Source organism: Melospiza georgiana, chromosome 10 (assembly GCF_028018845.1).
Source record: "Melospiza georgiana isolate bMelGeo1 chromosome 10, bMelGeo1.pri, whole genome shotgun sequence".
Classification (NCBI taxonomy): domain Eukaryota; kingdom Metazoa; phylum Chordata; class Aves; order Passeriformes; family Passerellidae; genus Melospiza; species Melospiza georgiana.
In genome coordinates this window covers 12,266,249-12,282,760 of record NC_080439.1, presented here as the reverse complement: position 1 = coordinate 12,282,760, position 16,512 = coordinate 12,266,249, and the positions used below count along the sequence as shown (strand labels likewise).

Genomic DNA, 16,512 nt, shown 5'->3' with positions numbered 1-16,512 from the left:
TTAATTTTCTGTGCTTACACTTTGATGCATTTTAAAAGCTAAATCGGGTAAGTTTTACTTTGCAGTAGCTCCAGAAACTCCATGTAGCGTTTTTTACAAAGGGATGTCTGATTTCCCTCTGCTTGAGAAATACCAGCTAGAGTTCCCTGCTGAATGGGGACAAGAGAAGAAATGTGTTTTCTCTTTTTGCATTTGATGAGGACTTAGCTTGCCTGCACATCTTCAGGTGCACATGGTAAATGCTCATGTGTATAATACAGAGTGGTGTAAAGAGGAAACAAACACAGCACTTACTTATGTGGACAGTGAGCTCCACTGCACCATCATTGTGAATCTTCTTGCACAGGTTTAAGTCCTCAAGCTGTATCCTGTTTAGAGAAAGCATTTTCAATATGCTTCCATTAGGAAGATCACTTACAAATAAGAGCCTTAACTCATGTGTGTAGATTTTATGTTTTCTGTCCATAGTTTCTTTCCTACCAACTTGTACAATTCATGGAAACTGCAGATACTTTTTCCACAGCTCACTGTCTCATGTGAAACTTGTACATCTTACCAGAACTCTTTGTTTCTGTAACATGCTTTTTTGTGGTATTATGATGCCACCTCACTAATGTAATTATTTTGTTTGAAACCAGTGTTAAGTGTCATAACATAAATAAAACCATTGTTTTCATTACTACCTTATCACACTAATACTAATCTAATGTTTGGCTTCTTGGAGCTCTTCAGAAGAAACTGGCAACTAAAATTTGCAGGTGTGTTCACAGAGAAATTCTTAAACCAATATTGTAATTTCCTCATGACTGTAATTTATTGTAACTTTGATATATATTGGTTTGTTCACACAGTTCAGATTTGCTGGCTTGCCTAGACCTGAGGGTAGATCTGGTAACCTAAGTAATGAACTTGAGACAGTAACACAGAAAAGGTTGCATTTTTCAAGGTGTTTTTCTTTGTGTGTTTTAGTATTTAAGCACAACTGATCTGTCTCTTCATGGTCAACACTGAGTCATCACTCACTAGCAGGGAGTAATGGAAAATGACTAATAGCAGCTACTTAGGAAGTAAAACTCTTCCTCAAACCAGAGCTGGGCTCTTTTCAATTGCATACTTCAGTTGAAAAGTAAATTTCACAACATAAATGCAGCCTCAGTGATGTAAATATTAACATGCTGCTTTTCCTGAGTGGGTGTGACTTGAATGCCTAATCAAAATAGTGGTAGCTTGGCTAGTTTTGGTGAGGGACAGCTCACAAAAATATACAGTTGTACATCTCTGTAACTTGTAGTTTGGTTCTGACATTTCTGACAGTCTTAGGAAAAAAACCCCGCCTGACATTCTAAATCACAGCTGACTGAACCAACTGTCCCTCTGCTTCTGTGAAAGGACACCTTAAAGAAGTTGTTTCCCTCCTTCCATGTTGACTGTTTTTCATTGTAGCACTGAAAGTGGGGGAGAGAGAATGGGAAGAATATGAAAAAACAAGAGATAAAACAAGAGGTGAAACGTAGTGCAGATGCTGGGGTGTGAAAGCTGCAGGGGGTAGGGGACTCGCTGGAAGCAGGTATGGCAGCTCCTCAAGCTCCGGGAGGAGGCAAGAGTGAACATCCTCCACTTCTGTCAGCTTCTCAGCAGAGTCCCTGTGACTGCGGGATGGAGCCTGTGACCTGGGACTGCTTCACCTTTGACAGCAACTTCTACTGCTCTGTTGCTTCTTTTGAGGAGAAGTGGGGCTGGCTGGTGCTCCTGTCAGTTTTACATCTGGGAACATTAAGCAGCACCTAAATAGTTAAAGATATTTTTCTGTAATCTCTTAAACGAACAGAAATCTACAATGTTCTCCTGTCCTTCACTGCAAACTGGAGACTGCAACACGGTCCTGCTCACTCTACTTCAAAATATGATCTGCTCTAGTTCAAAAAGTATTCTCAGACAAAGGTTTGGTAAGAAATCCAAGCATGCACGCTTCAAAGTCGTTGACAGGAAAACCTGCGGTTTGCGTTTCTCCTTCAAAGACTCCTTTGAGTCTCCCCCGAGTTATTTCCTCTATCTAGAAGTGAATCACACGGAGAGTACCGGGGCTGGCTGTCTCTCCCCGCTGGTGGCACCCTCAGCAGGACCCGCGCCCGTCCCGCCGCCCCTGCACGGCGCGGGCTCGCTGGGCCCGGGCTCAGGGCGGAGCCGCCTGACGGAAGCGGCCGCTCTCCACCCGGTACAACTGCTCGGGGCCCGCCCGGGCCTTCCCGCGCGTGTCTCAGCCCCGAGGGGGACATCCCCCGTTTAATGAGGAGCTGTAATTTAAAACCGCCAAGCAGGTACCGGGCTGAGCGGGGCCCGGGGCCCGCCCCGCCCCATGCAGCGTCACGGCGGCGAACGCCGGGCCGGGCTGCGGCCGCAGCGATCCGGGCAGCTGCGGCGATGGAGCTGCCGATTGGAGCGACCGCCTGCCCATTGGCGGCCCCGGCTGTCACTCTGAGCTTGCTGGGGCGGGAGCAATCGCTGCGGTGCCGGCGGTTGGCTGCGCCGTTTGAGCGGCCGCGCTTATTGGACCCTCTGCCTACTGAGCCCTCCCCTCTCGCGTCGTGATTGGCCGGCGCGCCCCCCGCTCTCGCGGGCGGTCGCTGCTGGCTGCCCGGGCCGTCAGTCGCGCCCGGGCGGGGCGGGCGCAGGGCGCTCCGGCCGCCGCCCCCGCCCCGAGCACCGCCCCCGCTCCGCCCCGTCCCGCCCCGCCCGCCGGCCCTGGCCCGGTCTCGCCTCGCCCCGGGTTCGCCGCGCCACCACCGCCAGCAGCCGCAGCAGCGGAGGCAGCGGCGCGCCCCGCCACCATGAAGGTGACCGTGGACTTCGAGGAGTGCCTGAAGGACTCGCCGCGCTTCAGGTGCCGCCGAGAAAGGGCCGGGCCGGGGTCGTGCCGGGGGACAGGAAGCGGGGCCGGGTGTGTGCGGGGTGGGCCGGGCTGTGCGGGCGCTGGGGGTGACAGGTGTGACGAGCTGCTGGCAGCCGGCCCTCAGTGGAGGGGCGGGCAGGAGCTGTGTGCGTGCTGCCGTGGTGTGGGGGCTCTGAGGAGGAAGGGGAGGGCGGTGTGGGAAGTGCAGGGAAGAGGGGCAGCGTGTGCGGGGCTGGGTGGGAAATGTGCGAGGCTGGGCTCCTGCGGAGGCAGCGCCGTGAGCACTGAGCACTGCTGGGGTCACGCCTTGGACGAGATGGGGGTGAATGGTGGCGGTGCAGGCAATGCTGCTCAGCCGAGCAATGTCAGCTGAGACTCGGGCTCAGGAGGGTGAACTCTGTGGTGGTCTCTCCTCGGTTCTTCAGAGTTGTGCTCACACTTCAGTTCCCAGCGTCTCCTGCCTGCCTCTGTTCCGTGGTCCGGGTTCGGTGTGGCCGCTGTTGGGGTGCCAGTAGCAAACAAGCTCGGTATCGTCTCACTTCCTGTTGTCAGAGCAAGGCACACACTCCTTTGTTTTTCCCCAGTCGAGTGACCAGTTGTCTATCATTGCTGTAGAGTTATTTCTGCTTATGTCAGGCAACATTTCCCTCAGTCTTCCCTTATGTTTTTACCCATTCTGTATATGTATTTTACACCGTTGTATCTAATCAACACAATTGTGCCTCTCTTTGGGATGTGTGGCTGGTGTGTGCCTACATTCACCCAGTTTCTGTGCCTGGTATTACCCTGCTAGATGCTGGAGACACAAACAGCTCCATGACGTGATGTGTCACTGCTGTGCCCGTCCTGTCCCACACCGAGCTCATATCTCAAGCGCCTGTGGCTCTGTGGTGAGCTCTGGATGTTGAGGGAAATAGTGCTGCTCTTCCTCTGCTCTCTGCCTGGATGTTCACGCCTCCTCTTTGTATCAGCTTTAGCAATCCTGTGGTATCTGGGATGTAGAGGAAGTTGGAGAAGGAAGGTTGGTTGAATGGCTTACCCTTGGCAGAAGTTGGAGTTCCTGTTCTTCCCTCCTTTGCTCCTGCCTCTGCTGCCAGTTTGTCGCTGGCTGCTTCTCCCACGAGTTTTTGGTGGCTGTGACGTGTGTTGTTGGATCCTTCAGTGAGCCGGGTGCCCTGGCAGAGGAGGCTGGATGGTTCTCTGCCAGGTTAGTGAGTTGTGTCAGCCTCTCAGTGGGTGTGAAACCTACTAAAGCTTATGGGGAGTAGAGAGAGGAAACTTCACTGCCAGGAGCAAGGCTAGAGGAAGGCAGTGGGGAGTGAGACCTCTCTTAGGGCAGCAGGCAACTTTTATGTTGGCTTAGCTGTTTCACAAACCTTTGTCCTGAGCTGGACATGCTTGCTAGTGTATATAAATACAACTGTATGTAGTGTTGGTCCATCCCATTTGGTGGCAATGCAGTTGTAGATTGGCATAATTTAACCACAGAACTATACCAGTAGTTGCATTATTTTAGTTACTCTTACCTGCTAAAGTACTAAATACACTTGAGCAAACAAGAAGTTGTGACTAAAATTTGTGAGTAGAAGTGTGCTGCTGTTTCTTCAAGGTAAGTCATACTAGTTCATTTGAATTCACTTTGTAGCATTTTCCTTTTGCCCCTCTTGATTCCTTTCCTTCAAGGAAAAGAATCTGGAAAAAATCCCTTGTTAGGGTCTTCTAGCACCTCATGGTCTTTTTCCCAGTCTGATACTACTACCTTTGAATAAATTGCAGAAAACCTTATGGTGTATGCCATCAAAACATCCTTCCAGCCTTTAACTGATAGGAAATGGTTAAAATTGCTAGGCAGAATTCCTGTAGTATTTCTCAAAAAGTTCCATATCTTTCATTATTAGTCATCAATATTTGCTGTTATAATTTTGGTTATTCTTAATATTCATATAAATTACCCAACCCAAAGTGTAGAAACCTTCTGAATGAAGGTTACTGCAGTGGTTTTATTGAGGGCTGATTGAGACACTAATGTAGAGCAAGGTCATGACAGAGTCCTGTGTTCTTGCAGGGGGTGGTGTGGACATAAAGCAGCTTCTTTCTCTGTGTTCTTGTAGCAAAGCTGAGCTGCAGCTCTCTCCTGACCTTGCTGAGCAGGAGGGTGTAGCTCTGTCCTTCCTGTCAGTATCCCTGTCAGAGCTGTTGAATAAAACTGTGGGGAGGTATGTAATGAATAGAAATGTCACAGGTTACTTTCTTATGGTTGTGGTGATAACTGGGAGGGCACGGGTGAATCAGAGTTCCTGAGTCACTGAATCCCTGTTTTCATGGGGAACTATTTAAATCTTTCAAAACATGCTACCACAGGCAGCTTCAGCCACATGGCTTTCCTTGCTTATCTATTTCTTGTGAAGTTCATATTGATATTTCTTGGCTTTGAGATTTAATTGGGCCCCAAATCACAACACCTAAGGTCTGTTTCCTTGCTTAAAGTACTTGTGGAGGGATGGTGGTTTGTAGCTGTTGAGGTGCTGATATGTGATGAGATAATAATGGCTATAAAGACTCACATCAGAAGTATGATGAGTTATTTCATAGCAAGGCATACCAGTTTTTTTTTCACTCTCCAGTAGATGATAAAGAAATCTCTGAATTACAAAACCTGAAGCAATAATGGCCTATTGTATTGCTAGATTTGTAAACTTAGAATATGCCAAATCAGTTTGTAGTTGAAGACTTGATGTTTAAAAACTGATTTTTGAGGTAGTGGGAAAGGCTATGAGTTCAGGCACACTTATGCCAATGTGTAGTCATGTTTTTTTCTAAACTTGCTTTGAAAATTGTCTTGCTGAAATCACATGCTTTTCTGTCATGATCCCCTCTCCCAAAACACGGGCACACCAAAGAGCTGCTGAGGAAATGCGTTTGCAGTTCGTGGCAATGGCTTCCCATCAAATGAAGAAGTTGGCTGAGGAGGGGCTTTGGAGCAGCCCTTGAACAATAAGAACTGAGCTGTGCTGGCAAGTTCTGTGCACATAATCATGCATTCCTGCAGTAGTTTTTAAATATGCAAATAGCATTGTGAAGTAATTCTTTCTCCTTTAAACAATGAGAGTTTAAGTTTCAGAGTTTAATGGAACAGGATTCTACTTTGCTGTTTCATTTTCATTTTTTCTTCTTCTACCTATAGAATGTTTTTTCTCAATGAGGTGTCACTGTAGCAACCACATGAATCACTGGAACTAAATTACTAGAAAGGAGAAGCAATTTTAAGTGATGTGGAAATACAGCTGCTCTAAGTAGCAGTTAACAATTTTGATAAACAGCAAATAATAGAAAAAGCAAAATTCAATTGCTTGTAATCTGTGCAATTGTAGAACTCTCTTCAAAAACATTCCAGCTGATCCAGGCTTTAATAAAAAGCTCTGTGTTTTTGAGATAATTTCTTTGTCCTTATCTGTCACTGTTGCCAAAGTTTAAATTTTTTTTGCATTTAAATTTCTATTCATTTCCTGAGACCCCAGCTGCAGAACAGATGATGGGTGAATGAGGTAGATCAAAATATAAATGAGACTGTTGTCAATTACCATTCTTAGTAAAAGTATTTTTGGGTAGTTTCTGGGTCTAACTGTGGTTATAGTGTATTCCCTTCAGAGGGACTCATCTGGGGAGTGTTCCATGTTGCCTGAGCCGAAGCCCTGCTCTGGGGGCAGGCCTGTGTGTGAGCCTGGCTGGTCACTGGGGTTCCCTGCTATGTGCTGCTTTTCTTCTCCTTCTTTGGCCCTGCTCTGTCTGTGTGGGGCCAGCTGAGCTGCACCTCATGCTTATCCAGGAGATACAGCTTGAAGAGGTCACTTGTGCCATTTCTGGCTTTCTAGATTTATGATGTATATTTTCTCACTTCTTTTGCACTGTGTAACCAATGGTTTGTCACTAAGCATCTGTTTCCCAAATAGTGGTAAACATTTTGTCACTTAAACTATGAGTAATATAAGTAACTTATTTAACCTATTTGGAGTATGTTGTGTTCAGCACTCAGAGAAATTATCAAAAATGCCTAACCCAAAGATGCCTAAAAATATGCTTTGGTCTGCTCCTTACCTTCTGGAGAAAATGTAAAGATAGGACCATCAGGAGAGCAGTCCCTTCAGCTGCAGTGGGAAGGGTGCTGGGGGCAGCTGCTTCCTGACCTGCTGTGAGGGGCCCCAAACCCTGGTGTTCAGCCTGGGCTTGGGGCTCAGCGTGGATGTGGCTCCACTGAAACCTCTGGGCTGCTCCTGGGGGTGAGCTGAGCCACATGGCAAGTGTGAAATGCAATGAGACCAAGAACTCTGCGTACAAAATCTGGTTTGCTCAGACTTACCTAGCTGTTTCAGAACGAATTTCCAAAGAAATGTTTGGTCTGGGCTTTCTGCCCTTGGTGTTTGGGACTGAAAAGCAAGTTTGTAACGTGCTTGGCAAGGGAGGATGGAAACTATTGCAGAAGAATAGGAAAAAAGATACAATAAGTCAAAAGAAAAAGCTGCCAAGCATTTCCTTTGGAGTTTGCATTTAGCATATTTCATACTTACGTGGTTGTTAGCGTTGATAATTTCCTGTATGGGACTGCAGAAGTGCACTTTTTGTAGCTGCAGTGACGTGCAGGACAGTCTAGGAGGGGTGTCAATAACTTACATGTGTACAACATCCCTGTCCATGCTGCTGGGGCTCTGCTGGAGTTAAACTTAGTTCAACTGATTCTAGGGTTCTAATTCTGCACTTCTGTGGGGATTGCAGTGACTGTCCTGTTCTGCTCAGGCTCTAGTCAATGGATTTATTTTTAAGTTTGTAACTATGCCTTTCAAATGTACCTTAAGGAAATGATTGGCCTAAAGAAAAGGGGGATGTATTTGAGCACAGTGTGCAATGTCAGAGCATTTTTTTGAGCGAAATTGTTCAAGAATAAAGAAGGTTCATTGAAGATCACTCTCAAATATATCTCTGGAAAATCTCTCACACTGAAATATCTGAAAATATCTGAGAAAATTTAGTAGTAAATTGTTAACAATCCTTCCTAATGGAGATTAGAGAAATGTCCTGAAATCAGGATGTCTTCATTTGGTTAGTGCATCTACATTTTAAAAATAACAAAAAGTTGGCTGGCACAGTTATGAATAACAAAGGATTGGGTTATTAAGGGTGATTCTTTTTCTTTATTGTTTGATTGTGATTTATATTAACAAGAGCAAACTAAAAAATCTTAGCTCTATCTCAAATTGCTAATAGGAACTTAAAATGTTAACTTCCTCAGTTTTGGTCATTTTACATTTTTATCTGGAAATATTTTAAAAAACCCCACAGTGAGAAGAGAGGTTATAGTGAAAGTAGAGACAAAATCTGCACATTATCATAACATTGCTCTAGCACAGCAGCAGGATGCTTGCTGAAGAACTGATGGTAATTAAGCCTGTACAACTGATCCCTAATGAGTACTTGCAGAATTAGAGGACAGCTTATTTATGTGTGTGTGCAATGGAGCTGTAATTATACAAGTCCTTATGGCCTTTCAGGTTTTAAATATAGATTTGAAGAGGTTTGTTCTTTAGCCTGGAGTGTCTCCTTTATGTTGGCTAAGCACATCTCATGTAATTACATTAAGAACCGAAGTTACGGAGATGGCAGTTTTATATTTTTTGGGAGGGGAGGAATAGTAATGTTAAAATCCCTGTAAAAGAAGGTCAGTAAATAGAATATTCATTGGGAAGGTAGCAACTATAAAATAGAAAACTGTGTCTTGGGCTAGGTGGACTTTTTGGTGGCTCTGTTTTTTCACTGTACATATCTGTGAAACTGTTGGCCTCTGAATAGCAAATGTGCTGATTTCAGCAATGTTTGCAGCGTCCTGTGATCTCTTTTCAGCCTCAGCTTCTTGACAACCTTGCACTCAGAACCACATTATTTAGTCAGCATTTTCCCCATTCTTACTTCGTGCAGTGAACAATATGGCTTCAATTATTGCTAACTTTTTACTAGAGTAAATAATTCTGAAAATTTCCCAAAGCAAACTCTGTTCTTATAACCTGGTTTTGGAGAAAATAGGAAAGAAAAACGTCTGATTTCCATTGGCTACAGAAATTACTGTTTACAGACCAGAACCCTTTGCCTTAATCTTGATGCAGGCCTTACTGCCTGAATCAGTTTAGTATCTCATGGTGATGCAAATGCAGAAGTGTCATGTTTACATAGGCAGGAAATAGAAGAATAAATTCTGAGTAATTCAGGGTTTGGTTGTTTTTTGTTTTTTTTTTTTGCCTTTCAGTTGTACTTGCAGAATTCATTTTAAGAATATGTGTAGAAATTTTAAAATGTGTAAATGCATATGTGATCTCTGAGAGCAGATACTGCTGGTTTTACATTTAAATATTCCTGTGAGTTTAGGTAGTGATTTAGGTGCTTTGCCTTTTGCTAGTGGCAGATTTGTGACAAAAGTAAGGGCTGAAGTTGCCATCTGCAATGGAGGACCATGGGGAGGACATGCAGATTAATGTGTGGATAAGTAACTGTAATGTTATTTTAGTACATGCAGGAGTTTTCCATATTTCTGTGTGAGGCATTGTAAATCCTGATTTTGTTGTCACTCTTTCACATGACTAAAAGATCAGATTATGAACATGAGAAATAGTAGATATTATCATTATGACCATAAACTGGACAGCTTAAGCAGTCCAGTAGACTCAAACATTGTTTTGCCTTCCTGATAATCTTTTCAAGAGGATTCCTTGTGTATGTGGCAGAATAAGGATTTTATGGTTAATGTTTGCTTTATGAATATTAGAAGCAGCCAGGCCTCAGACCTAGAGTAAATCAGTTGTTGTTGTGATGCACTGACTGTGTGAGGAGAAATCTAATTTATGGAGTGATCTCAGGTATACATTTTCAAATTGACAAGACACAGTGATAGACTAAGAAAATAATTTGTTGCAAAATATCTCCTTCAAGTTCCTTTTATGAATGAGAGGAGATTTTGAACAGAGAAAATCTCTGGTAAACTTATTAAGTGGCATACAAGTGGCATGAGTCTTTCTGGAAATCAGGATTCCTTTTTGATGGTTTAAGTTATCTGTTTGATATTTTAAGACTGCAGTATTCAGGCACAATACCCTTGGATAATTTTTGTAGTTCACATTTCAATATTAATGGACATTGAAATAGTTGTATTGTGCTTTTGGACAAGAATCTGACAGTAGGTGCATGTGCACAAATTATCTTTTCATTTAGTGAGTTTGTGATCTACCTTCAGCAACAGTGTTGAAGGAAGACCCCTGCCTATGGTGTTGTCTTGATAAACATAAAGCAGAGCTAGTGGGAATTTGCATGGTGTGATTTTGAAGTTTCTAAGTTGGATATAATACAAAAGAATTGAAGTAGTCACATGTAGTGAAATGTCTTCAGTCTGCTGAAATTTAAAAAACCATATTCTATGCAAGACAATTGCAGATTTCCATCTTTCTGTGTGCCAATTGTTAAGTAGGAACACATGCATATCAAACACACATTTCTGTGCATTTGAAATATTCTAGTCTTCCATTTTTAGTGATCTTGTAGTTATTATTAAAAATAGGTGTAACTTATGTAATGCCAGAGATCACTTAACAGATTTTAGTGTCCTGGTATTCAGAATTACATTGTAGATGGAAACTTGAATTCAATCCTTTGGAACAAAGGGAAAGTGTCTTGTGTTCAGAGTTCTGACCAGGAATGTTATCCCTTCTGTCTGTCAAAAAAGAGGTGTGGAATATGACCTGGGAGATGGGGTTTGTGTTTCTGCTCCTGTGGGCTCTGCCCAGGGAGGCACTGAGCCTCCTCTGTGCCTGTCCTGTGGTCGCACAGGGATCCTGTCCTTGGCACAGAGGGGGTGGCTGGTGTCAGTCTGTGCTGCAAGTCCTGTCCCACCCTCTGATGCCTTCTTAGATTCCAGGTCTCCACTGACTCCCTTGCTGCCCAAGCCACTGGTCAGTGGGCACTAGTGGGGCTCTGAATGTTGATAATTTTTGGCATAAAAAGGTGTCGTTTGTGTGGGGTTTGGTTTTTTTTTTTTTTTGTTTGAGTACTTTGTGTAAGTAATCAGACTCAGCATTTGACTGGATTCTTGTGATAAATTTTAATGTAAAGAACATGTGGTGTTATAACAATGCCATTGGTTCTATAAAACATGATGTTGTTATTATACTTTTGGGTTGAGATAACCCAAATAAGAACTCATGGGTGAAGAAGAAATGTCATGCAGCAGTGTTGGGCCTTGTGTTCTTCAGTGGCACTAGCAAAAGGCACTGTGAGGCCTCACAGGCCATCTGGAAATGTAGCTTATATCTTTCCTAGACTTCATGTACCATGTAAGTTGGAGTTCCTATCTATAGAAAGTGTTTAGTAAATAATGACCCGGGCCCCTTCCTTAAACAGGAAAAGGAGAATGCATCTCATCTGCTGTGTACCATCCCTCCTCTTAAGCCAGATCTTAGGCTTAGGCTCCTTACAACTATTGATCTTCATTAAGATTTGATCCCAAGCAGCTCTTGATTTGTTTTAGCCATATGTGTCAGGATAAGGTGACCTGTGCCCTGGACATCACATGTTTCTGCTCTGTCATTCCCAAGGTGCTTTAGCTGACTAATTTGGGTATCTGTGCATAGATACCAGTGTTTGATCAGGTAAGGCACACACAATTATAGAACAATTGCTTTGCCTTGGCCAGACAGGGCTGCTGTTAAGGATAAAAACTGTTCAAGACCACTGAGGAATCTGATGTTTCATTGAGGATGCAGCTTCTGGCTGAATTTGTGTGTTACTAAGTTGGACTCTGTTTAAAAAGACTACACGCATCTACACACCTACTCTGTGGGATTATTCCTCAAAAGAATCTACAGGATTATTCTTCAGAAGAATCTCCAGTTTGTGGAGAATGATTTTTAAAAGTACTCATTTAACTTAATTTCTTTTGTCTAGTGTCTGATTGTGAAGAATGTATCTGCCTATTTATTCTATCCTACTTGATTTATCCCAAAAAGAATGATGAAAAATGTCAAGGGGAAGCATTGAATGCGCCTACTATTACAAAATATCCACTGAATTGTAAATATCAGTCTTGAAAGATTTTGTTTGAAAATATTTGCAGTTGATTTGAAATGAAAAACCTTTAACATGTAATAATTAAAGGATAGGTAAGCTTCTGTTTGGTTGAAAAACAGCTTACCTGCAGTTAGCTTTGATAGATGAATGAAATCCCAGGGTCTTTAAAATCTCTTGATGACTAAAAGTAGTGGGAGAAAAGATACTAAATGTACCCAGAGAAGTTCCAGGGCTGTGGGTGTGCTGCATGCATTTTGTAGTTTTTATATTATAAAGTTCCAAATGCCTTTTTTTTTAATAGTTTATCATCATTTGAAAGAGATGAGGAGGAAAGGCAACTGGCCTTTCCAAACTTGAGAGCAGTAAATTTGAGGAAAAACTGTATTTCTCTATTGTCCTGCTGTAGTGCTTATCCATTCTCTTTGTTTGAGATTGGATTAATTTGACTGGCTACTTCCATGTGAAGGCATAAAGGGCAAACAAACTGCTTTTTGCAGTATGTAGGAACAATAAAACTGCACAATAAAACTCTTATTTTACATGTAAAATGCACTTTAGGTTACTGAGTGGGAGATCCATATATATATATATATTCACCTAATAGCTAAATAAGAAGTCAGGTTCAGAATTTGTGTATCACAACAAAGCTGCAGCCTTCTCTCTGACTGTCAAATAGAGCATTTGTACTGAAATATTCAACTTCTGAAATGGACAAAAAGGGTAAATACCTGCTGAAGACTCAGTCCTTATAGCAAATCTGAACCTTCCCTCAGGTTTCAGTAAAGAAGATCCACCTGATAAAAGTGGAATTGCAGACAGCTAATGGTGCTCAGCTCTTGTGAAACGCGGTGAGCTCTGGTTACACAGACTTTGCCAGCTTATGCTGCTTTGTACCCAGCAGAGCTCCTCTAATTAGGGTGTAAGGTTTAAATCAGCAACTAAGGGAGCTACAAAAAGAAAGGGACAGATGTTACCTAATTTTTCTGAAATGGAAGAAAACCTAAGATTCATGTTGAGATCATGTGGTGTCTTTTTGTTTAATTGCACAGCACTCAGACCCTCAGCTGCCTGTACTTTGCTTGGGGTTTCCTGTGTTGGTGGTTGGGTGCTGCTGGATCAGTTCTGAGTGTATTGATCCTGGCAGTGCTGTGCTGGGGCTGTGTACTGGTGTTTGCTCATTCTGCATTGGCTGCAGGTGAGGTACATAAGGGATATCTTTCCAAATCAGTATCTTCACTGCTCTTCAGACTGTTACTACTTACAGCTTTTTTAAGCAAAGTTGACAGGACTCCTTAGCATCTGACTGGTAACTCCAGATCTTGAGGCTAACAGGGTGTGTTTGTTAGATGTCCTATCTTGTATCTTTTGCAGTTGGTTGCTTGATGGTTATATTTATGCTTCCACTTCCTGACCTTACTACATACTTGAGTTTTCAAATGTTGAAATCCTTCATTCCATCTGCTGCTTCTGTGTTCAAGATCCTGGGTGGTTCCTGAGATTTAAAAGATTAAAGCAGCTCTGTGATGTTGGCAACTTTTCAGCAGCAAGGCTTCTGTCCACCATCAGTTCCTTGAGCTCCTTTCTGCTGCCCTTTTTTTTTTTTTTTTCTTTTTTTTTTTGTTGCAAGATCTTGATACTGTAGTCCTACTTCCTTGTCTGGTAGTAGGTCCTCCTGAAAAGTTTTTGGCCCAATCTTGGATGTTGGAATCACTAGTCAAGAGCTGTGCTGAACATATATTGTGATATGTTGCACTCTTCCCAACTTGCAGTATAATCTACTTCTTTTCCATGAACATTTCATGGTCACCATTGTGTCCTCATCTTGTTAACAGCTGTCTTCTGATGAACACAACACTGAAGTTGAAAGATAATAAAATCCTGCTTTTCAGACTCTTTGTGGAGCAAACAGGTTGCTGGTTTCCTGCTTAGGCTTACTGTCAGGCTCTCCTGGGATAGAAAAAGCTTAGGAGAGAAATATTAGGGGAAACCATTGGGAAAATAGCACTGTTAGGCATTTCTGGCAATTTACTCCAAAAGAGTATTGAGAGGAAAAGTTCAAAAATTTAAGCAGGTAGCACAGAAGTCCTTTTAGTCTGTGTGATAGACTGGGTCATACAGACTGTTAAATGCTAGTGCAAGCTTAGTGGTAATGAGTTTGGCTTCCAGAGGTGCATGTTAAGGGCAGTAGAGCTTGTTCCTTTTTGAAGGCTGATTTGTTTATAATGTTCATTATCTTTGAGCTGTGTGTAGTCTAGCAGTAAAGAACAAATTAAGTGAAATGTACATCTTTAAAGGATTTGTCCTACTTGTTATATTAGACCATATGAATTATTGAGGAGGAACTAAACCTTGTAGGTGCAGTGCTACCTACAAGCAGACCTTTGCTTTAACAATTTTATGAATTCAATAAATACCCTTGCTTTATTTCATTTGATTATTTTCTAAGTCTTACTTGAGAGAAGTAGAGGAATGATCCTGTTAATATTGAGGACTTGATTCCTGTGTCTCTGGGGAAATTTGAAATGCAGACAGTGTTTGCTATGTACCTGAAAACTTGGCTTATTCATCAACATCATAATCTTCTGTTCAGGAAATGTATTTCCATATTTCAGTCCCCCAGGCTCATAGAAAATTTCTAGGATTTCAAGGTGGGGGTTCAACTTTCTGATTAAAAGCCCTACTGTTCATGTAGGGCACACAGAAGTTTTTCCAAGCTATTGATAAAATGTTGTGTGGTAATGACTAAAGAATTAATAATGAAGGGATTACTAGCATGAATGAAGAATTTTATCTTAGTGTGTCAGGAGAGTTCATCATCTCTTCCTCAGTATGGAGGGGCTCTGTGCCAGTGGGGAAAAAACACTGCAGTGCCAAACCAGGACTTCAATGGGCTCTGTGACAGGCTGCAACAGTGTTCTTTCTTCAGATCATATTTATGGTTATGACACATCTCATAAGTTGTAAAACTCTACTTACATCTGTCCATGCTGCTATCCAAAGTTATTAGGCCTTATTGTTCCATGTATGCCTTCTTTGTTCCTCAATAATGTCATGTTTCTTTTTTAGTCTCTGGTGTCTGATGCCATGACACATGTACCAACTGTATTCCTTCTTGGCAAGCTGGTTAACAGGCCTCTGGACACCTTTGTAATATTGAAGGAAATGAAATGGAGTAGACAGTGATTGGAGGGAACCCTGAGAAGCTGGAGGGTAGGTCTGCCACCCAGCAGGACCTCAGCAGGTAGGGGAGAGCACAGAGAGAAAGCTCCTTAAGTGTAACCCAGACAAATGGGAAGGCTTGCTCTCAAAGGTACCAGCCATGTGCAGCTGTGCTGGTGGACAGGGACCTTTCAGCCTGGGGACAGCCCTTGGTGAGCAGTGACAAGTGACACTGTCCAGTGCCATCAGTCACAGGGCTGGGTGTGCTCCCCTGGCCTGAGGCTGCCCTCAGCTGGCTGGGGCTGTTTCTGAACTCTCCTGTGAGCAGTTACTCTGCATCTGAAGGGTGAGCCCAAGTTGCAGCTGCTGTGGGAGAAAAGGGAGGCAGAGACAAACCAGACCAAGCTGCTGAGCAAGTGTAATATTTTCTGTGGTACACCTGCATTTTAATTGCCTTTCCATCACACTACAGGTCACAGTATATCCTCTGATTAATGCCTGCTGTCCTTTTTGCTACCTGTCACCTGATAGGCTCTGGCATAGAGGAGGAGACATTCATGTAAAGCATCAGGTTCATATTCTTATCTTGCAATTATGCATCTCATTTCCAGGTTTTCACACTCAGTAGTACCTTTTCTTTTTCAATCTGTCTTGAAGGTGTAGTGGATGTTGGCTGAAAGGATCATCTCTAGTGAAGTGTAAGTTGTGCATTAAGGAGCTGTTCTGCATAAAATATGTGCAAGTAAGAGAGCTGTGTCTTTCTAAGATTTGAGGACAAGACTTTAGCAGTAATTCCATTGAAACTGCAGTGGTAAAAATCCATTTCCATTTCATGAGTCCAAAGATATTAATGCATTCAAAAGCCCCAGAATGAATAGCAATTGATTTTGTGACATGTTCCTGTTCTTTTGAAAGTATATTCAATAAATGAATCAAAACTTTTCTCAACTAAAAGAAAAAAAAAAAAAACACACACTATTGGAAAAATATTTTATTGTTGGGCTTTTATCATTCTGAATATTTTTATAGTGATGTATTATTTCCAGAATTAATAATTATTAGTTAGTTGCCCATAGCACCTTTCACCTCTCCAGTTTGTTGTTTTTCAGCATCTGATTTAGAGTGACCACTGATTCCAGCCTCCACATTTTCAGGGACACAACCTGAAAATGCAAGATAGAATATGATGAATGAATGAGCAAAAGACTAAAGGCAGGGTGTGGCTTCAATGGCAATTAGACTTTGTTTGAAGAGGAGCTACATTTAAAAGCACTGGTGATCACCACTCTTCTGTGGGAGCAAACAGGCCCTGCAGACCCCTGTCCATGGCCATGGTATGTGTGGTGTTCTGGTCAGCAATGTGT

The 16,512-nt window shown here is 42.7% G+C and overlaps 1 protein-coding gene across 2 annotated transcripts in view; it reads left to right on the top strand.

Moving 5' to 3' along the window:
* The first annotated feature begins 2,763 nt into the window (after positions 1-2,763).
* Positions 2,764-16,512, top strand: part of ACAP2 (ArfGAP with coiled-coil, ankyrin repeat and PH domains 2) — a 63,273-nt gene continuing 49,524 nt past the window's right edge. For both annotated transcript variants that reach the window (XM_058031458.1, XM_058031457.1), the window contains exon 1: positions 2,764-2,881. In XM_058031458.1, coding sequence (XP_057887441.1) covers positions 2,829-2,881 — 53 coding nt within the window. In that variant the 5' untranslated portion in view covers positions 2,764-2,828. The remainder of the gene's footprint in view (positions 2,882-16,512) is intronic.